At 53.1% G+C, this 22,353-nt stretch overlaps 1 protein-coding gene across 1 annotated transcript; it reads left to right on the plus strand.

Annotated features, from left to right (window-relative positions):
- The first annotated feature begins 9,489 nt into the window (after positions 1-9,489).
- On the plus strand, positions 9,490-17,101 carry LOC147678778 (uncharacterized). Its single transcript, XM_086945731.1, has 5 exons — positions 9,490-10,035; positions 10,121-10,695; positions 12,917-13,089; positions 13,327-13,529; positions 15,791-17,101. The coding sequence occupies exons 1-5, from the start codon at positions 9,490-9,492 to the stop codon at positions 17,099-17,101; spliced, it is 2,808 nt and encodes a 935-aa protein (XP_086801857.1).
- The last annotated feature ends 5,252 nt before the right edge of the window (positions 17,102-22,353 follow it).

Genomic DNA, 22,353 nt, shown 5'->3' on the forward strand with positions numbered 1-22,353 from the left:
CAAATATGGTAAAACATCTGGCTTCACATGCCCTCTTGAGTTTAGCCTAAGACTGCGTTGTCCATGCTACCACTAGGAAAGCTGGTCTATAAGTTTGACTTTACAACCATCACCATAAGGGTTGTTTGGACTGGTGACAGCCCCATTCAGGCCTTCAAGTGGGCTTAATCCGAGGTATAGGAGGAATAGATCTCGCTCAGGTGACTATTTTCATTCCAATGCTTCTGGGGGTTCTCAGAGGGGAATGACTTCTCCTCAGAGGAGAGGACACCAGGCTAGGATGAGGGAAGTCAATCTCAGAATTGAGAGAGAGCAACTTGCCCTAGCCAAGGAAAAACTTGCTTTTGAGAGAGAAAGGAAGTTAGATGGGCTAGAGCCCACTGGTGGCAGCAATATCCCTAAGGATAAAGACAGGTCCTATGAAAATAGAAACCTGAGTAAGATTGTGCCCCCCTACAAAGCTGGGGATGACATCCACAAATGGATAACTGCTTTGGAGAGGGCCTGCAAAGTACAGCAGGTACCTCAAAGTCAGTGGGCAGCAATCTTGTGGCTCTCCTTTTCAGAAAAAGGTAGAGATAAGCTCCTCACAGTTAGTGATGAGGATGCTAACAACTACACTGTCCTGAAGAGTGCTCTGATTGATGGGTTTGGCTTAACCACTGAACAGTACAGGTTGATGTTCAGAGATACCCAGAAGACACAGACTCAGGACTGGACTGATTTTGTTAATTGTGCCACTAAGGCTCTGGAAGGCTGGTTGTTGGGAAGTAAAGTTAAGGACTATACAGGATTGTATAATTTGATCATGAGAGAGCAAATACTTAACAATTGTCAGAACCAGTTGTTGCATCAACACCTGATTGACTCAGATATGACCTCTCCCCAAGAATTGGGGAACCAGCATTAAGCAGAAAAAGCAGGTCTAAGGTGGTGATCAGAAAAAGGCAGACCAGAAGGGTGGAGATCAGAAACAAAAAGACCAGAAGTCTTCTACAAGGCCCCAAAAGTCCAATGAGGGGGGTCCCAAACTTCAAAGAAGAAGAAGAAAGATGGCAAAAGAAAACGTTGGTGTAATGTATGTAAATCCACTAGTAACTGGACCAGTGACTGCACCAAGAAAGATTCAGCCCCTACCGTTGCTGCCCCTAAGGCAACTGCACCCCCTAGTTCAGCTGGCAGTGGTAGTTCTCAACCCAAGGCTGGAGTAGGGTTAACCCTGGGAACTGAGATGGATTCTGGCCTAGTCAGAAAACCAACTCAGGCTGTTCTTGTCTGTGATTTGGACATGGCTATGTCCTCTACTGTGAGTCCCAGTACTCTGGGCAAGTACAGGCAAACACCTTTGATAAATGAAAAAGTGGCTCAGGCCTACAGGGACACATGTGCCAGTGTCACAATGGTGACACCTAACTTTGTGGATCCTGGACAGATTGTACTGGGTGACAATTACCTGGTGACCAATGCTAGCAATGTCACTACTACACATAGTGTGGCAGTTGTTAATTTCTCCTGGGGAGGGGTAACTGGCCTCAACTGAGTTGTGGTAAGTGCAGATCTCCCTGATGAATGTCTGTTGGGCAATGACCTTGAATCCTCACTATGGTCAGAAGTGGAGTATAGGACTCAAGCTGAGATGTTAGGTATATCATCACAAGTCATTGCTATGACCAGGTCACAGGCCAAAAAGTGCCTAACTGAACAGGCCTTGGATCCTGAAACTATGGACCAAGTGCCTCCCAAGAGAAAGAGCAGTAGGGTAAAGGCAGTGCCTTCACCCCTGCCTACAAGTGAACATCAGCCTTCACAGGAAGAAGATTTTGGGACCTCTGAGGGAACTGTCCCAGAAGAGCCTAGACATGACCAGGTTGAGTTTCTTTGGACAGGGGGACCTTCAAGGGCAGACCTGAGGCAGGCACAGTTAGACTATCCCTCTCTTGAACCCCTCAGACAGAAAGCTGCTTCTGAGGCTGCTGGGAATGCTACAGGTACCCACAAAGTGGACTGGGATGAAGTACTCCTTTATTCTGAGGCTAGAGACCCCAAGCCTGGTGCTTCCAGGGGGTTGGTTATACCTCAGTCCTTCAGGGGTTTCCTTCTTACCTTAGCCCATGATATTCCTTTAGCAGGACACTTGGGCCAGAACAAGACTTGGGACAGGCTTGTCCCTCACTTTCACTGGCCCATATGTCAGAAGATACCAAGGAGTGTTGTCGCTCCTGTGTAACCTGGCAAGCCAGTGGCAAAGCAGGTGGTACCACAAAGACCCCCCTGATACCACTACCTGTGGTGGGGGTACCCTTTGAAAGAGTTGGGATAGACATTGTTGGATCCATGGATCCCAAAACAGCATCTGGGCACAGATTTATACTGGTGGTAGTGGATCATGCCACCAGGTATCCAGAGGCTATTCCCCTAAGGACCACAACAGCTCCTGTTGTGGCCAGGGCCCTCCTGGGAGTTCTCAAGAGTGGGCTTTCCGAAGGAAGTAGTATTCGACAGAGGTGCAAACTTTATGTCAAAATATTTGACTGCAATGTGGAAAGAGTGTGGTGTAAATTATAAATTCACTACTCCTTACCATCCACAGTGCAATGGACTTGTTGAAAGATTCAACAAGACCTTGAAGGGTATGATCAAGGGTTTACCTGAAAAGCTTAGGCGAATATGGGACATCCTTCTACCATGCCTTCTGTTTGCTTACAGAGAGGTCCCACAGAAGGGGGTTGGCTACAACCCTTTTGAACTTTTGGTTGGACATCCTGTAAGGGGGCCCCTATGTCTGGTGAAGGAAGGATGGGAGTTACCTCTCAAAAAGTCTAAACAAGACATAGGGGACTATGTACTTGGTCTCCGCTCCAGGATGGCTGAGTATATGAAGAAGGCTTCTAAAAACCTTGAGGCTAGCCAAGAACTTCAAAAAGCTTGGCATGACCAAAAGGCTGTGCTGAGTTGACTGAGTACCAGCCAGGACAGAAGGTGTGGGTGTTTGAGCCAGTGGCCCCAGCAGCATTCCAAGACAAATGGTCTGGACCCCACACCATTGTTGAGAAAAAGTCAAGTCAAGTCAAGTCAGAGAATTTATATAGCGCACTACATACCCAGAGGGTCTCAAGGCGCTTAGAAAGGGGAGGAGTATTACTTGTCAAATATCCACGTTTTAAGTTGCTTTCTGAATGCTAGGTGGTTCTGGGTGAGGCGAAGGTAGGCGGGGAGTGAGTTCCATGTTTTAGCAGCCAGGTATGAGAAGGATCTGCCTCCCATGGTGGTCTTGTTGATGCGAGGTACAGTGGCGAGGTCTTGGCTGGAAGAACGTAGTTGGCGGGAGGGTGTGTAGAAGGACAGTCGTGAGTTGAGGCATTCTGGTCCGATGTCGTAGAGTGATTTGTGTGCGTGGGTTAGCAGTCGGAAAGTGATCCTCTTATTGACGGGTAGCCAGTGGAGGTCTTTAAGGTGACCAGAGATGTGTTCGTTGCGTGGGATGTCTAATATGAATCTGGCTGAGGCGTTTTGGATTCGTTGGAGTTTCTTCTGGAGTTTAGCGGTAGTGCCTGCGTAGAGGGTGTTTCCGTAGTCCAGTCGGCTCGTGACCAGAGCATGGGTGACTGTTTTCCTTGTTTCGGTGGGGATCCAGCGAAATGTTTTTCTGAGCATGCGAAGAATGTTGAAGCAGGAAGAGGATACAGCGCTGACTTGTCTGTTCATTGAGAGTGAAGAATCCAGGATGACGCCTAGGTTCTGTGCGTGGTCTGTCGGGATGGGTGCTTTTCCGAGGGCTTCCGGCCACCAGGGAGAGGTTACCTACTTGGTGGACCTAGGCACTCCCAGGAGCCCCCACAGGGTGCTCCATGTCAACAGACTCAAAGCATATGTTGACAGGGCAGACATGGGCTTGCTCATGGCTACAGATGAGGGGCAGGAGGGAGAGAGTGACCCTCTCCCAGACCTGTTGACTCAGAAGCCTGATGATGGTTCAGTTGATGGTGTGGCCTTAGCTGGAAGCCTCACTGACAAGTTCTACAGTCTTTTAGACATATGTTTTCACTAACGCCTAGTCAGACTAACTGGTGCATTCATGAGGTGGACACTGGTGACAGTCTGCCTGTGAAGAATAAGATCTACAGGCAACCTGACCATGACTTTACAACCATCACCATAAGGGTTGTTTGGACTGGTGCAAGGTGCTCACTAGAATAGTAAACATCATATACCAGGCCAACCTCTCACAGTGACCATTCTCAGCAAGGAAATGGGGTAGTTTGATGGTGGCTATGACGGCTATTGGTATGGTGTCTGCTGCTAGAAGGATGTCATCTACATATTTTATTAACGCTACTCCGTCTGGCAATTGTATGACGTCCAACTGTCTTTTAAGCGCCTGGCTATAGATGCTAGGGCTCTCTGTGTACCCCTGGGGTGCTCTACAAAATCTATACAAACGAGAATTTAGGGTAAATCCAAAAATATAGCGGCTGTCCTTGTGTATAAGTATGGAAAAGAAGGCATTCTTGAGGTCTATCACAGTGAAGGTGGTGGCAGTGGAGGGGATTAATGTCAACATTTTCGCGATGTCGGAAACTACTGGGTATTGTGGTACTAAAATTTTGTTTACCTCCTGCAGGTCAATGATGAAGCGGTAGGCTTTCCCGTTTCCCTCTCCCTGTCTCTTTACAATCGGTAGTATGGGACTGTTACAAATGTTGCTCACTACTTCCTCTACCACCCCTGCCTCTACCAAATAGTGTATGATCTTTGTCAGTGCTTTCTCACCCTCTAGCGATATTTTTTACTGTGGTATTTTCAGTAGGGTTGCGTCCTGTCGTATTGTTAGGTGTACTGGGTCAATCATCATTCGTCCTACGTCTGAATCAGCCCTAGCCCATAAGTGTGATGGCAAAGTGTCTAGTAGGGATGCGTCAGTCTCGGAGATGGAAAACATGTGCTGAAAAGGGTTCTCTCTATGGCGTTGGGGGTTGTCATACAGGATGACACGTACTCCGTCCGGTGAGCATCTGATAGTCGCATGGAAGTGTTTCAAAAGGTCGAGACCCATAATGGCGCCCGGGGTGTTGGAAGAGAGAAGGAATGTTGTGTCGATAATATTGTTTTCAAGATTAAAAGGGATCGGTCTGGACAAAGGGTTGGTGGAGGGCGTACAATCAAATCCTATTGAAGTCACATGTGAGCCAGACAAGGGTTCCCTTGGAATCAGTCGTTTGGATAGTGCACCATGTATTGCTCCCGTGTCTACCAAAAATGGTGACTTTTTGCCCAGGACCTTTGCGGTAACATAAGGGTCCTGCTGATCAACCTAGAGCTCGACTGGATCCCTCCCTTGCCCTTGGCTGTCCTACACGAAGTCGGACGTGTTGTCGTAATCTGACTGTTGGTACTGGTTCTGTCTGGGGTGATCAAATGTGTTCGCCCTTCCTGGCCTTTCCTCGCTAGCTTCATTCATGTATCCTCTCCCGCGTCCTCTTCCTCTCTGTCCACTTACTATTTCCCTCGCCCCTCTGCCCCTACCGATTCCTAACAGAATCGGGCATTGGGACTTCCAGTGTCCGTACTACTTACAAAACGCACTTTGATCCTGTCCTAGGTCTTGACGTCCTGTATATGGCATCGATGAACTATTTCTGGGCGGCTGCGCTCTAGAGGTATTCTGCTGGCATCCTCCCTTATATTGCTCCCTTCCAGTATTCCCCCCTTGAAGTTGCGCTATCATTACTCTTTCCTTCAAGTCCTTCTTTTTCTTTTCTGTAGCCCTATCATTTTCATTTTTCTGGTGTTCATAGTACTGGGCCATCTGGAGGATGGCCGCTGGTTTAGAGACTGCCCAGCTGCTTTCGCAGGTCTGCAGCTTCTGCGATACTTCCGGCAGCAATCCCTTAACATAATTCTGTACAAACAAGTGGTGTCCAGTTGCGGTGGAAATGCATTGTCCGCTGTAATCGGAGAACACTGTTTCGAATCTGGAGAAATACTCCGAGACATCTTCTTGTGGTTTCTGGCGGCACCCTGTTACTATGGACCAGTCGATCTTTTTCTCCGGGATCATAGTTTTTACTTTCTGTACTATCTTGTCAGGGAGGTCTAATATAGCTTTTACTGGTTTCTGACCAGGGTTTCTCTGTTTATCAAGTGTGCTGAGTTGTTCCCAGGTATGACCGAGTAGTTCTGTGTGGTCTACTTTCCTAATCTGTTTCCACACATCCGCTGGCAGACATAACCCGAAGAACAAGTCTATGTCGGCAGGTGTCATTATTGTTGATCCCAAAACGGTACCTAGCTCGGTGTAAAAGGCGGTGGGGTTCTTTCGTAAATCTAGCAAGGATTTACAGATTGTCAAGATATCCTGTCTGTCCCATGGCTGATACACCCAATTGTAGCGCACCCTTCCTCTAGCGTCTTGGTGGATTATATCGTCGTTAGTCCCTTGTCCTCTAGGAGGAACCCAGTGAGGGGCAGCTTCTGTTATCGGCATCAAGCTATCTGGTTTTTCTATCGGGGGTCCTGCTATTTTAGATGTCCTGTCCTTATCTACCTGTCCTTGTTCTATGAGATGACGGAATACTTCTAGTGTGGATAAAAAGAGTTCTGTCACATCGTTGTTGCCTTCATCTCCAGTGTCTACTTTCCTATAAAGAGCCACTAGTAGCTTGGGCCCTACATCCTGGTATTTCTCTTCATACGCAGTAAGAATGTGGTAACAGAGGCGCACAATAAAGTATCGTTTGTGGTTTTCGACATAGGAGTTGCATATGTCAGTTACATATTCTTCGGTCTCTTTCCTATCCATGAGGGTTTTAACTGTTTTATCAATGCCTGCTCGCTCATTTTTACTTAATCGCGGGACCCTAGGCAACCCTCTTTCCTTTGATTTTACTTCTACTACTGTATCTATTGATGAGGCATTTGGTGCAAGAGATTCGGTTGGTGCAGAGGCAGTGGAGACCGAGACAATGGTGCCATCTCTGGCTATATTTTGGGGTTCCTGGCGTTGTACTACAGGATGGTAGGGGCGTAAGGAGGTGGCATGTAGATGATCGGTGAACCTAATAATAAATCGTCATCTGCTCTTTGTTTCGCCGGTAACTCGGGGTAAAGAGTTGAGGGCGTTCTAACAGGGTATTGACCTGAAATCTTTGACTCTTGTTCCTTTCTATCGGTTTCTCTTTCTTTTATGTCTGCTTCTAACTTTTTACAAGCTTGGTGCGCTGATTTTCGCATTTCTTTATCTAATTTAGCTTTGTTTCTTTTCTTTCGTTGGGCTGCTCCTTTCTGCCACAAACCAAAACTATCAAGCATAGCTGGTGTAGTTTTCTTTTTGTGAAGGGCTATTTCTAGCATTTCCATTTCAGCGGGGTCGAAAGATCCCGTCAGTGGCCACTGATTTACCCGGTCCTTCCTGGTGCGTTTATGCCACAGTTCACTATAAGCTACAGTGGCTAATCCATATTTTACAAACATGTCCTTATTAGGGGTGCCCTCTGGTGGTGCCGGATGACTGACCTCTATTAAACGGTCCGGTCCAAAACAATTTCCAAACAATTTAGACATAACAGGCATGACGTATTTATCGATCAATATAAATATCTCAATAGAGCTGTAGATAAAAGTCTGCACTACGCTGTCTGCAAAGAGAGAGAATATTCCTATTGTCTGTTGTTTGCGAGCAGGGAATGTCTCAAATAACTTCAAAGGGGAATACTAGTATTCGAGCTAACAATCAATCAATCAAACTCAATTAGAGTTGTTTTTCACGACCTTACCCGGACCGCATGGACAGTTCTTCGTCGTCCCCTTCCAGCACCAGGTTGTCCTCTTACTCCAACAATCAATGCGGCGTTCCTGTAAGGTCCCAGTCAGGACCGCAGGCCACTCGAGAGAGGTCCGTTCGAAACCGGTGAAGTTCAGTCGATCGGCAGCCAGACGAGGGTCTCTTTCAGGCAGGTGCACTCCAATCATTTAGTCGTTCACTCTGTCGTTAGCACGTCTCTACCGGACCCACGTGTCGCTGATGGGCCCCAACGTTGGGTCGCCAATTGTGAAAAGCAGCTAATCTCCTAAAACCCCAGATGCTGCCTGGCCCAGGGTCACCTTTAATTTACTTGATTTACTATCAAAATAATGAGGCAGGCGCTGGAAACTGGAAGACAAGAAACAAGTTTATTTCTCATGTCAACAGACATCGTGGTAATCTGCTGAGGTGTTCTGCTGCCAACTCATTCTGGCTCTCCCTTTTATACAGGTTTGACACAATACATTTGTTTTATTTATCCTGGTTACAGGCTTGGAGTCTCCGCCCCAGGCAGGTTTGTCACACAAGCCCAACATTGTTCCATCCACATGGTTACACAAGCCTAACATTAATTCTCCTCCCACCCAGGTCAAAACAGACAATCTAATCTTGCAGCTGGACCTTGCTTCAGGGTCTAAACATGTGAGACCGGCCAGATCTAAGAGTCCGTTCTGTTGATAAAAACAGGTCCCATTGTTGGCAAAAACAAGTCTTGCTGTGTGCAGTGCAATAAACCATGTTTGCAAGAGTCTGTTTGGTATTTGGAACCTGTTTGTGTAAGGGTGTCCATGGGTTTGCCTGTAAACAGAGATGAGAGGAAAAACGAGCTTGTGGCAGCAAGTTGATGTTTGTCGTGGCAATAGTTTATAGCCCCCAGCTCACATACCAGGTTGTCCAGAGAGATGCTAGTAAGGGCAGGGTGAAACAAAAGGTGACCAACGGAATACAAAATGGCTGAGGTTGGTCAGAATGACTGCAGTTTATGTGCACGTAGGAACTTCTATCAGACAAGATGGCGCAGGTGATGTTCAAGATTGTAGTTTTGCTTTTAACATCGTGTGCCGGAAGCATCTAACCTGGTGAGTCCTCGTGCGCCGGAAGTATCTGTCCTGATAAGGCCTCGTGTTCAGGAAGTGTCTGTCCTGGTGAGGCCTTGTGTGCCGGAAGCATCTGTCCTGGTGAGTCCTTGTGTTCAGGAAGCGTCTGTCCTGGTGAGGTCTTGTGTGCAGGAAGCATCTGTCCTGGTGAGGCCTTGTGCGCCAGAAGCGTCTGTCCGGGTGAGGCCTCGTGCTCTGGAAGCATCTGTCCTGGTGAGTCCTCGTGTTCAGGAAGCGTCTGTCCTGGTGAGTCCTTGTGCACCGGAAGCGTCTGTCCTGGTGAGTCCTTGTGTGCCGGAAGCACCTGTCCTGGTGAGGCCTTGTGCGCTGGAAGCATCTGTCCTGGTGAGTCCTCGTGTGATGGAAGCATCTGTTCTGGTGAGGCCTCGAGTGCAAGAAGCATCTGTCCTGGTGAGGCCTTGTGCGCCAGAAGCGTCTGTCCGGGTGAGGCCTCGTGCTCTGGAAGCATCTGTCCTGGTGAGTCCTCGTGTTCAGGAAGCGGCTGTCCTGGTGAGTCCTTGTGTGCCTGAAGCACCTGTCCTGGTGAGGCCTCGAGCACCGGAAGCGTCTGTCCTGGTGAGTCCTAGTGTGATGGAAGCATCTGTTCTGGTGAAGCCTCGAGTGCAAGAAGCATCTGTCCTGGTGAGGCCTCGTGTGCCGGAAGCATCTGTCCTGGTGAGGCCTTGTGAGCAGGAAGCATCTATCCTGGTGAGGCCTCGTGCGCTGGAAGCATCTGACCTGGTGAGTCCTCGTGTGATGGAAGCATCTGTCCTGGTGAGGTCTCGTGTGCAGGAAGCATCTGTCCTGGTGAGGCCTCGTGTGCCGGAAGTATCTGTCCTGGTGAGGCCTTGTGAGCAGGAAGCATTAGTCCTAGTGAGGCCTCGTGTGCAGGAAGCATCAGTCCAGGTGAGGCCTTGTGTGCAGGAAGCATCAGTCCAGGTGAGGCCTCGTGTGCAGGAAGCATCAGTCCAGGTGAGGCCTTTTGTGCAGGAAGCATCAGTCCTAGTGAGGCCTCGTGTGCAGGAAGCATCAGTCCTAGTGAGGCCTCGTGCGCCCGAAGCATCAGTCCTGGTGAGGCCTCGTGTGCCGGGAGCATCTGTCCTGGTGAGTCCTCGTGTGCCGGAATCATCAGTCCTGGTGAGTCCTTGTGTGCAGAAAGCATCTGTCCTGGTGAGTCCTCGTGTGCCAGGAAGCATCAGTCCTGGTGAGTCCTTGTGTGCAGGAAGCATCTGTCCTGGTGAGGCCTCGTGTGCCGGGAGCATCTGTCCTGGTGAGTCCTCGTGTGCCGGAAGCATCAGTCCTGGTGAGTCCTTGTGTGCAGGAAGCATCTGTCCTGGTGAGGCATCGTGTGCTGGAAGCATCAGTCCTGGTGAGGCTTCGTGTGCCAGAAGCATCTGTCCTGGTGAGGCCTCTTTTGCCGGAAGCATCAGTCCTGGTGAGTCCTCGTGTGCGGGAAGCATCAGTCCAGGTGAGGCCTCGTGTGCAGGAAGCATCTCTCCAGGTGAGGCCTCGTGTGCAGGAAGCATCTGTCCTGGTGAGGCCTCGTGTGCCGGAAGCATCTCTCCAGGTGAGGCCTCGTGTGCAGGAAGCATCTGTCCTGGTGAGGTCTCGTGAGCAGGGAGCATCTGTCCTGGTGAGGCCTCGTGCACCGGAAGCATCTGTCCTGGTGAGGCCTCGTGCACCGGGAGCATCTGTCCTGGTGAGGCCTCGTGCACCGGAAGCATCTGTCCTGGTGAGGCCTCGTGCACCGGGAGCATCTGTCCTGGTGAGGCCTCGTGCGCCGGAAGTATCTGTCCGGTGAGGCCTCGTGCGCCGGAAGCTGTCAGAGAACAGGAGGTCCGGTCCTTTTCATAATGAACTTTTTACCTGACCATTGCCCTGCGTTGTCCTGGACTCAACGCTCCTCCATTTTGAGGTCCTCACCCCCGTCACTCCCCGCGGGGAGGGGTTGGAAGTCATTGGTAAAAGGGGCGAAATAAAAGGGCGCCCCTTTTAATGAAGCAGCGAATTTACGAACGGAGGAAAAGAACAGAATTCAGCTTTAACGACAAATACACAAAGAGCACAAAGTTTCCAGGCCGTTAACAACTTATCTTGCCGCCAAAATGCTATTTATCTGTTCGGTTTGTCGGTGACTCTGTCCGGATTATGTATATTGTTGCACACAAGGTCGGTCCAAGCTTTAGGACGCTCTTTCTATGCACAGACACATTCAGTTTAAATCTAAAAGTACCACGTGAAGTGAAGAAGCGATGTGACTCCGCCCCAGCCCCCCTTGCCTCTTCGCCCCCAGTTGTTCTCACCTTTTCGGGGCTCATTCGTGCACGCTCGCGGGGAGCCCTGTGATTGGCTGAGCTCAGGGGGGCGCCAGGGAAGGCCCCGCCCCTCGGGGTGGTCTGCAGCTGCGGGTCACGTACATATAACCCCCGGGCGGGCACTCTGCTGGACATTGTGAAGGGAGGACGGACCCGGGCATCAGGGCGCTGTACTGCTACCTCAGGACACCCCGTGACCTGCCCTTTGACCTGCGACTTCTGGGACAGGAGGGGCTCGACCCAGAGGTCCCCCCCCCCCCCCCCAACAATCATCGGAGCTTCGCCGGAGGTCACCGGACCTGCTCAAGGTAAGACGGTGCGTCTGCAGGTGACACCGGTGCCAGGGTGAATCATTCCCTCCATGCGCCAGGGGGGCCCGGCTTAGAACGGGAATGGCGCAGCGTCGTATTGGGGGGCAGTGTGTGGGGAACTCGTGGGGTTTAGCGCCTTGTGCCGGGGGTGTGGGCGCATGTCCTTGGTGCAGTGGTCGTGGGTGCAGCGCCGTGACGCAGGGGCAGTGGGTGTAGAAGCCCTGAGTTTTAGCGCCTTGGTGCCTTGAGTCACGGGCGGTGGGCGCTGCGCCCTAGTGCCGGGTTCTTGTGTGCAGAAGCCCCCAGTACAGCGCAGTGCACGGGCAGTCTCCCCTCAGGTGGACGCAGGAGTGGGCAGGGTGGGTCCCCACACATGGGGTAGTGCAGGAGCCATGCATGGAGGTCATGTCCCCTCTGGTTCTTCCCGCGCCGGTCTGTAGGCGGAAGGTCCTGGCTTCATTTGTGCCGGTGCTTGCAGACACTCATTTTTGGGAGTCCAGACTCGGGCAGAGCCTGAGAAGAAAGGAGAGAAAGAGACAGTTTGGAAAAGGGCTACAGACAGGGAGATTAGGGCGACAGGGGACCCGCCCCAGAGATAGCTAATGAGGCAGGAGGGGAGAGGCATGGGGTGGAATCAAGACGAGGTCACCCCAGTAAGATGCCCCCCGGTGCCAGACGCCAGTAAGTGGCCCACGCCGCTAGCCTCGTGTGGTCCCATCACTCGCCGGCCGTGCTCTCCAGGGTCTTGATGACATCGGCCAATGGTCAGTGATGTCACTTCCGCTATCCCTGATATTGACATCAACAGCCGGTGATTTCACCTTGACCCTTCTTTTCTTGGCTCCATCGCTGTGCCTGGCTCGGCCCCCTTCCTGGCCTATCCCCTCCACTCCCGGCGCTGCTTTTTTACACCTATTTATGTTTCTATCTCAGTTACGGGATCTGGTGATCACGACCCCCCCACCCCCCCCTCCCGCGTCGTGGCAGCTTTCACTTCCCTTCGGGTGGCATCGGGGATGGCGCAGCAATAGATGGGCCTGTGGGAGGGGGTGACTGGAGTGGGCAGAGTAGCAAACTTACTAGCAGAATGGGCAGGCTAGACTTATTAGGTAGGCCTGGGGTCGTTTTGGGAGAGTGGCTGGGTGGGCTGGGAGGGAGTGGGCTAGATGGTTTGGAGTGGGGAGGGGTTGGGGGGGTAGACTGGAGGGCTCTAGAGTTCAGGGCGCGGGCCTTGAGGGCAGAATGAGGGGCGCTCACCCTCCCGCCCTGGAGGTCAGGCCTCGCGTATATGTACAGGACAAGCTGCCTGTTTTGGGGCAGGTGCGGGGCAGACCCATTCCTGCCCCTCCAGTGCCACACACGCCTGGCTGACCGGCCTCTTGTGTTTTCCAGACCCATGGACCCCCCCGGCGCGGTGAAGTCCACGCAGAGGCTGCTGGCCCGGATGGTGTCCGTGACGTCGGAGCGCCTGGCCACCATGGAGCTCACGGAGCGCTTCGAAGTCCTCGGAGAGCTGGGTCGAGGCGCCTACGGGCAGGTGGTGCTGGCCAAGCAGCGGGGCTCAGGTAAGCGGGGTGTCTCTAGCAGGAGTGGGGGTGGGGGGCGCACATCAGGGAGGGCCCCCTCCAGTCTAAAGGCTGCGGAGTCCCAGGGGCCCCTCTGTGGGGCGGGGTGGGCACCGCCCCGAGATAGCTCAATGTGAGGGATCTGTGAGGGTCAAGGGTTCTTTCTGTGTGGGGCTAGGGTCTTGTGGGGCACCGGCCAGGCCCCCCTGATTTACCGGGTGTTTCTTGCCCCCACAGGTGTCGGCGTGGCCCTCAAGCTGCTCCCCAAGGAGCGCGTGCCGCGTGACGTCTTCCTGCTGGAGTTCAGCCTCTCTCTGCTCCTCAGCGCCCACCCTGGCATCATCAGCACCCTGCTGGCGGCCTGGCAGACTGGCCGCCACTACGTCTTTGCGCAGGAGGTGGCACCGGCGGGGAGCCTGCAGTCTCTTCTGATGCCAGGGGTAAGACTGGGGGGGACCCCGGGGGGAGGGGGACTAGTGGGGCATGGCCACCTGCCGCCCTCTGTGCCAGGGTCCTGTCGAATCTAAAGACACTTTTAAAGGTGGTACATTTAGGCCTCATCCTCACCAGAACTACAGATTCATCTGTCCAACATCCCAACAACGCAGCGCTGCGAACCCCAATAAACTACATATCAAAGCGCTACGCAGACACTGACACGTTTCACCAATCCGCCCGTGCCTTGAAACACCACATTGGACAAACAAAACAAGTGCCGGACAGTATCAATTGGTAGACACAAGTACACACCTAGTATAATAGATTGCTAGGCTGACAAACCATCAGTGTTTAGTCACTTGTATTTTTATGAAAAAAAGTTTGTGAAAAAAATGCATTTTTTTCACAAACTTTTTTTCATAAAAATACAAGTGACTAAACGCTGATGGTTTGTCAGCCTAGCAATCTATTATACTAGGTGTGTACTTGTGTCTACCAATTGATACTGTCCGGCACTTGTTTTGTTTGTCCAATAAGAGTGGTCCAGCCGGTCAGGGACAGGACCCAGCCTTTCCCCTTTTTCCCTTGAAACACCACAGACACACACGGCAGCTGTAGGACAGGGGGGAATGGCTGGGCAATACGGGGGGGGGGGGTACTTGCTAGTACCGAGGGGGCACCCGCCACCTCCATATTATTAAGCATCACCCCTTAATGTCGGGGGTCACTAGAATTATGGGCACGAGAGGGCTAAGTTATGTGGCAAATCAATAATTATTCAAAAATTGCCAAGGCCACACTATTGTACCCTGGAACCGTGACCCGACCAGAACTCTGAGTGACCCCACAAACCCAGCAGTGGACGCGCATCATTAAAAGTCCAGAAACTGTGACCCCGAGTCCAATGGGGCGGGGCCAGTGACTGTCGGGGCGGGGTTAAAAACAACAAAATATTCTAGAACTATGTTAATGACGACTCACCTTCAAGCTAAAATAATAAAAACCTTAAATGCATAATAATGCAAGTTGTACTAATAAGTGAGAGTTGCCCCATTTTACACTATGAAACTTCTGTTGCTTGATGCAATGGCTGCAGCGGCCTGTGGGTGTCAGCAGAGAGCCATGTATCTCAATCCTGGTTGGGGAGAGAGGAACAGTGACTAGTGTGGTTGAGTTTTAGACGTCAACACCTCCCAGAGAGAACACTCCTCAAAGGCTCCATCAATCAAAGCCGCCTCCGGCCTCCAAGCACCTGAACATTTACAGAATAACCAAATGCGCTCATCTGCATTTCTGTCTGACGGCAGCACCCTGGCCAGATGACTTGTTATTTGTCCGTCTGTCTGTCCCTCCCTCCTTACACACATAGGGGACTGTCTCACCTCCACTTCAGCTGAGGCGTCTCAAATGCCAGAACTAACCACAAGAGACAGTTGCCTTTTACCATAAACCAGGTGAAGTGTTTTTGATAAAATACTACAGCGATCCCGCCCACTTCGACCTCTGTCCCGGCGCCTCCTGCTGGCCTCCGGTGCACGCTGCCCTCCAAAACGAGGAGTCTCTTGTTGCGTTTAATGCACCCTGAGTGCGCTTTAAAACATACAGTGCACAGTCACCCATCTTTGCTACCATCGAACATGCGTTGCCATCCTCCGAGGCAGCCATGACCTCGCATGGGTCAACCCCCCGGGCCTACAATGACCCCAAATTGGCGCTCAGCGCTATTCTGTAAGTGGTCGACAGCACCCCTGACGTCACCGCTCACCACTAAAAGAAACTAGTGCCTCCTGTCGGTCGCTTCCCATAGCCAACTGAGCACCCCTTTAACCCACCTCCAGGCTCGGTTCCTGCCTAGCCCAGGCCTCTGGCTGCCATCCCGGCTCTGGTGTCCACTGCAGCCTGCACCCCCCCCATTGCCCCTGCCAGCGCTGCCAATGACAGTAAACACACATCTACCAACCATCACACCCTACAAGTGTAACGATTCAGACCACTCCAGGCCCCCAAAAGCTTTAAGAATGGCTTGGTCAGCATACATTATTTATTTTCAATGAATGTTGAATAGTTAAACACAGTTGTTGTGCTCATCTCAAAATTAGACAGACAGCGCCAGCATGTGATGGATTGTCATTAGTGCAAGTCTTGAGAATTAGGTGCTAGTGCCTTGCATAAGAAACCACTGCCTCAAATTAAGCCCTGTGACCATCATGTCTCTGTCTCTTTTACTGATCTCCTGTTTTTGTCTTGTACCCTGTCTCTCCAGGAGGGGGTCCCTGAAGTCCTGGTGAAGCGTTGCACCCTGCAGATCTCCAGCGCGCTGCATTACATGCACAGCCTGGGGCTGGTGCACAGAGACGTCAAACCGGACAACGTCATGCTGATGGACCCCGAGTGCCACTGCGTCAAGCTGAGCGACTTCGGCCTGACCAGCCTGACCGGCTTCAGTATCGCCGCTATGTCCTGCACCAACCCCTACATGGCCCCCGAGCTGTGCCGTCTGAGGGACCCCGACTCCATGGTCCTGCACCCCAGCATCGACGTCTGGGCCTTGGCCGTGCTCATGGTGACCACGCTGACCGGCTTCTTTCCCTGGGAGCGCGCCCTGCCCTCCGACAGACACTACAAGGACCTGTACTGGTGGCAGGCGAGAGGGACCAGTGCACCCACTCCCAGATACTGGCAGCAGTTCACACCCCAGGCCCAGGACTGTGTCAAGCAGATGCTGACTTTTGACCCCCAGAGACGCTGCACAGTCAGCACAGTTCAGCAATACCTGGACGTACCATGGAAGACGGTCAGTTCAGAGAGCGAGCGGGAGGAAGGGGTAGAGCAGCAGGGACTTCCGGGGTCGCCAGAAGAAGCGGAGAATGAGATGCCGGGAGAGATGGAGCTGCAGGACAAGGTGGAACTGCACAAAGAGGTGGCACTGTACCACGAAGAGGCGGAACTGTACTACGAAGAGGCGGAACTGTACCACGAAGAGGCAGAACTGTACCACGAAGAGGCGGAACTGTACCACGAAGAGGCGGTACTGTACCACGAAGAGGCGGTACTGTACCACGAAGAGGTGGAACTGCAACAGGAAGAGGAGGAATTGCAACAGGAAGAGGTAGAACGGCACCAGGAAGAGGCAGAACTGTACCACGAAGAGGCGGTAATGCATGAAGAGGTAGAACTGCACTACGACGTGGTGGAATTGCACGAAGAGGTTGAGCTTGAAAGGGAGGTGGCATATCAGGAAGAAGTGGAACAGGACACAGTGGATTTACATGGAGATGTGGAACTGCAAGGAGAGGTGGAACTTGATGGCAAGGTGGAACTGCACAGCGAGGTGGAACTGCACGGCGAGGTGGAACTGCACGGCGAGGTGGAACTCCAGGAAGAAGTGTGCGAAAAGGAGGAGATGGTGATGGAACAACACGACGAGCTGGAAGACCAGGAAGACGCGACTCTGCAGTTGATCATTATGTTCACAAAGGGCGCTGAGGGTCTCCTTCCGGATACATTACTCGTCGTGGAGATCACCGACGAGGACGCCCCTCGTGCTCGCCACGTTGAGCTAGAAATCACGTGACCACAAGTTCATTGTTGGGTGAGTAAAATGAGTATAAATGTGTAGTTTATGAGCGATCCCACGTAAATGTATTTGAAAGATGTGCAGACAATACCTCTGAAAGGCTGTATGTGAGAGTCACTGCTGTAAGATAGTATCTGGAAGATAGCACCGTAGAAGATAGCACAAGAAACTTTAAAAGGTACCACTACAAAATATAGCACTTAAGAGGTACCACTTTGGAAAGACAGTTTAAATGAATACATGGAAGATACTACTGTAAGATTGAGAGGGAGAGTACTGTCTGCTGCAGGCACTGGCGAGAGGCTAGAGCCCAGGGTCAACCGAGGGCAAACACAACAGAAAAGAACCTCACTGTCCTAAAACCAGAGGAGTTAAAATCCTGGCTCGCTTCACTCTCCTGCTCACTCTGGCACGCTTCACTCTCCTGCTCACTCTGGCACGCTTCACTCTCCTGCTCACTCTGGCACGCTTCACTCTCCTGCACACTCTGGCACGCTTCACTCTCCTGCACACTCTGGCACGCTTCACTCTCCTGCTCACTCTGGCACGCTTCACTCTCCTGCTCACTCTGGCACGCTTCACTCTCCTGCTCACTCTGGCTCGCTTCACTCTCCTGCTCACTCTGGCACACTTCACTCTCCTGCACACTCTGGCACGCTTCACTCTCCTGCTCACTCTGGCACGCTTCACTCTCCTGCACACTCTGGCACGCTTCACTCTCCTGCTCACTCTGCCACGCTTCACTCTCCTGCTCACTCTGGCTCGCTTCACTCTCCTGCTCACTCTGGCACGCTTCACTCTCCTGCTCACTCTAGCTCGCTTCACTCTCCTGCTCACTCTAGCTCGCTTCACTCTCCTGCTCACTCTGGCTCGCTTCACTCTCCTGCTCACTCTGGCTTGCTTTACTCTCCTGCACACTCTGGCATGCTTCACTCTCCTGCTCACTCTGGCTCGCTTCACTCTCCTGCTCACTCTGGCTCGCTTCACTCTTCCACTCACTCTGCCACGCTTCACTCTCCTGCTCACTCTGGCTTGCTTCACTCTCCTGCTCACTCTAGCTCGCTTCACTCTCCTGCTCACTCTGGCTCGCTTCACTCTCCTGCTCACTCTGGCACGCTTCACTCTCCTGCACACACTGGCACGCTTCACTCTCCTGCTCACTCTGGCCCCCTTCACTCTCCTGCTCACTCTGGCACGCTTCACTCTCCTGCTCACTCTGGCACGCTTCACTCTCCTGCTCACTCTGGCTCGCTTCATTCTCCTGCTCACACTGGCTCGCTTCACTCTCCTGCTCACTCTGGCTCGCTTCACTCTCCTGCTCACTCTGGCTCGCTTCACTCTCCTGCTCACTCTGGCTCGCTTCACTCTCCTGCTCACTCTGCCAAGCTTAACTCTCCTGCTCACACTGGCTCGCTTCACTCTCCTGCTCACTCTGCCACGCTTAACTCTCCTGCTCACTCTGGCACGCTTCACTCTCCTGCTCACTTTGGCACGCTTCACTCTCCTGCTCACTCTGGCACGCTTCACTCTCCTGCTCACTCTGCCAAGCTTAACTCTCCTGCTCACACTGGCTCGCTTCACTCTCCTGCTCACGCTGCCACGCTTAACTCTCCTGCTCACTCTGGCACGCTTCACTCTCCTGCTCACTCTGCCTCGCTTCACTCTCCTGCTCACTCTGGCACGCTTCACTCTCCTGCTCAATCTGGCCCCCTTCACTCTCCTGCTCACTCTGGCTCGCTTCACTCTCCTGCTCACTCTGGCACGCTTCACTCTCCTGCTCACTCTGGCACGCTTCACTCTCCTGCTCACTCTGGCACGCTTCACTCTCCTGCTCACTCTGGCTCGCTTCACTCTCCTGCTCACACTGGCTCGCTTCACTCTCCTGCTCACTCTGCCACGCTTCACTCTCCTGCTCACTCTGGCCCCCTTCACTCTCCTGCTCACTCTGGCACACTTCACTCTCCTGCACACTCTGGCTCGCTTCACTCTCCTGCTCACTCTGGCACGCTTCACTCTCCTGCACACTCTGGCACACTTCACTCTCCTGCTCACTCTGCCACGCTTCACTCTCCTGCTCACTCTGGCTCGCTTCACTCTCCTGCTCACTCTGGCACGCTTCACTCTCCTGCTCACTCTAGCTCGCTTCACTCTCCTGCTCACTCTGGCTCGCTTCACTCTCCTGCTCACTCTGGCTTGCTTTACTCTCCTGCACACTCTGGCATGCTTCACTTTCCTGCTCACTCTGGCTCGCTTCACTCTCCTGCTCACTCTGGCTCGCTTCACTCTTCCGCTCACTCTGCCACGCTTCACTCTCCTGCTCACTCTGGCTTGCTTCACTCTCCTGCTCACTCTGGCTCGCTTCACTCTCCTGCTCACTCTGGCTCGCTTCACTCTCCTGCTCACTCTGGCTTGCTTCACTCTCCTGCTCACTCTGGCACGCTTCACTCTCCTGCACTCACTGGCACGCTTCACTCTCCTGCTCACTCTGGCTCGCTTCACTCTCCTGCTCACTCTGGCTTGCTTCACTCTCCTGCTCACTCTGGACCCCTTCACTCTCCTGCACACTCTGGCTCGCTTCACTCTCCTGCTCACTCTGGCTCGCTTCACTCTCCTGCTCACTCTGGCCCCCTTCACTCTCCTGCTCACTCTGGCACGCTTCACTCTCCTGCTCACTCTGGCCCCCTTCACTCTCCTGCTCACTCTGGCACGCTTCACTCTCCTGCTCACTCTGGCTCGCTTCACTCTCCTGCTCACTCTGGCACGCTTCACTCTCCTGCTCACTCTGGCTCGCTTCACTCTCCTGCTCACTCTGGCTCGCTTCACTCTCCTGCTCACTCTGGCACGCTTCACTCTCCTGCTCACTCTGCCTCGCTTCACTCTCCTGCTCACTCTGGCACGCTTCACTCTCCTGCTCACTCTGCATCGCTTCACTCTCCTGCTCACTCTGGCACGCTTCACTCTCCTGCTCACTCTGGCACGCTTCACTCTCCTGCTCACTCTGCCTCGCTTCACTCTCCTGCTCACTCTGGCTCGCTTCACTCTCCAGCTCACTCTGGCACGTTTCACTTTCCTGCTCACTCTGGCACGCTTCACTCTCCTGCTCACTCTGGCACGCTTCACTCTCCTGCTCACTCTGCCTCGCTTCACTCTCCTGCTCACTCTGGCACGCTTCACTCTCCTGCTCACTCTGGCCCCCTTCACTCTCCTGCTCACTCTGGCACGCTTCACTCTCCTGCTCACTCTGGCCCCCTTCACTCTCCTGCTCACTCTGGCACGCTTCACTCTCCTGCTCACTCTGGCACGCTTCACTCTCCTGCTCACTCTGGCTCGCTTCACTCTCCTGCTCACACTGGCTCGCTTCACTCTCCTGCTCACTCTGGCACGCTTCACTCTTCTGCTCACTCTGGCTCGCTTCACTCTCCTGCTCACTCTGGCTCGCTTCACTCTCCTGCTCACTCTGGCTCGCTTCACTCTCCTGCTCACTCTGGCTCGCTTCACTCTCCTGCTCACTCTGCCAAGCTTAACTCTCCTGCTCACACTGGCTCGCTTCACTCTCCTGCTCACTCTGCCACGCTTAACTCTCCTGCTCACTCTGGCACGCTTCACTCTCCTGCTCACTTTGGCACGCTTCACTCTCCTGCTCACTCTGGCACGCTTCACTCTCCTGCTCACTCTGCCAAGCTTAACTCTCCTGCTCACTCTGGCACGCTTCACTCTCCTGCTCACTCTGCCAAGCTTAACTCTCCTGCTCACACTGGCTCGCTTCACTCTCCTGCTCACGCTGCCACGCTTAACTCTCCTGCTCACTCTGGCACGCTTAACTCTCCTGCTCACACTGGCTCGCTTCACTCTCCTGCTCACTCTGGCACGCTTCACTCTCCTGCTCACTCTGGCCCCCTTCACTCTCCTGCTCACTCTGGCACGCTTCACTCTCCTGCTCACTCTGGCACGCTTCACTCTCCTGCTCACTCTGGCTCGCTTCACTCTCCTGCTCACTCTGCCTCGCTTCACTCTCCTGCTCACTCTGGCTCGCTTCACTCTCCTGCTCACTCTGGCACGCTTCACTCTCCTGCTCACTCTGGCACGCTTCACTCTCCTGCTCACTCTGCCTCGCTTCACTCTCCTGCTCACTCTGGCACTCTTCACTCTCCTGCTCACTCTGGCCCCCTTCACTCTCCTGCTCACTCTGGCACGCTTCACTCTCCTGCTCACTCTGGCACGCTTCACTCTCCTGCTCACTCTGGCCCCCTTCACTCTCCTGCTCACTCTGGCACGCTTCACTCTCCTGCTCACTCTGGCACGCTTCACTCTCCTGCTCACTCTGGCACGCTTCACTCTCCTGCTCACTCTGGCTCGCTTCACTCTCCTGCTCACACTGGCTCGCTTCACTCTCCTGCTCACTCTGCCACGCTTAACTCTCCTGCTCACTCTGGCACGCTTCACTCTCCTGCTCACTCTGGCACGCTTCACTCTCCTGCTCACTCTGGCTCGCTTCACTCTCCTGCTCACTCTGGCTCGCTTCACTCTCCTGCTCACTCTGGCTCGCTTCACTCTCCTGCTCACTCTGGCACGCTTGACTCTCCTGCTCACTCTGCCAAGCTTAACTCTCCTGCTCACACTGGCTCGCTTCACTCTCCTGCTCACTCTGCCACGCTTAACTCTCCTGCTCACTCTGGCACGCTTCACTCTCCTGCTCACTCTGGCACGCTTCACTCTCCTGCTCACTCTGGCACGCTTCACTCTCCTGCTCACTCTGCCAAGCTTAACTCTCCTGCTCACACTGGCTCGCTTCACTCTCCTGCTCATTCTGCCACGCTTAACTCTCCTGCTCACTCTGGCACGCTTCACTCTCCTGCTCACTCTGGCACGCTTCACTCTCCTGCTCACTCTGGCACGCTTCACTCTCCTGCTCAATCTGCCAAGCTTAACTCCTGCTCACACTGGCTCGCTTCACTCTCCTGCTCACGCTGCCACGCTTAACTCTCCTGCTCACTCTGGCACGCTTAACTCTCCTGCTCACACTGGCTCGCTTCACTCTCCTGCACACTCTGGCTCGCTTCACTCTCCTGCACACTCTGGCACGCTTCACTCTCCTGCTCACTCTGGCTCCCTTCACTCTCCTGCTCACTCTGGCTCGCTTCACTCTCCTGCACACACTGGCTCGCTTCACTGTCCTGCTCACTCTGGCTCGCTTCACTCTCCTGCTGACTCTGGCTCGCTTCACTCTCCTGCTCACTCTGGCACGCTTC

Source organism: Lissotriton vulgaris, chromosome 12 (assembly GCF_964263255.1).
Source record: "Lissotriton vulgaris chromosome 12, aLisVul1.2, whole genome shotgun sequence".
NCBI classification, from domain to species: Eukaryota; Metazoa; Chordata; class Amphibia; order Caudata; family Salamandridae; genus Lissotriton; species Lissotriton vulgaris.

Excerpts from the sequence above, each read along its gene's own strand:
- LOC147678778 (XM_086945731.1), top strand. The coding sequence starts at position 9,490 with ATGGAAGCATCTGTTCTGGTGAAGCCTCGAGTGCAAGAAGCATCTGTC. Across the intron at positions 13,090-13,326 it reads GGCCAAGCAGCGGGGCTCAG|GTGTCGGCGTGGCCCTCAAG; the intron begins GTAAGCGGGGTG and ends TTGCCCCCACAG. Across the intron at positions 13,530-15,790 it reads AGTCTCTTCTGATGCCAGGG|GAGGGGGTCCCTGAAGTCCT; the intron begins GTAAGACTGGGG and ends CTGTCTCTCCAG.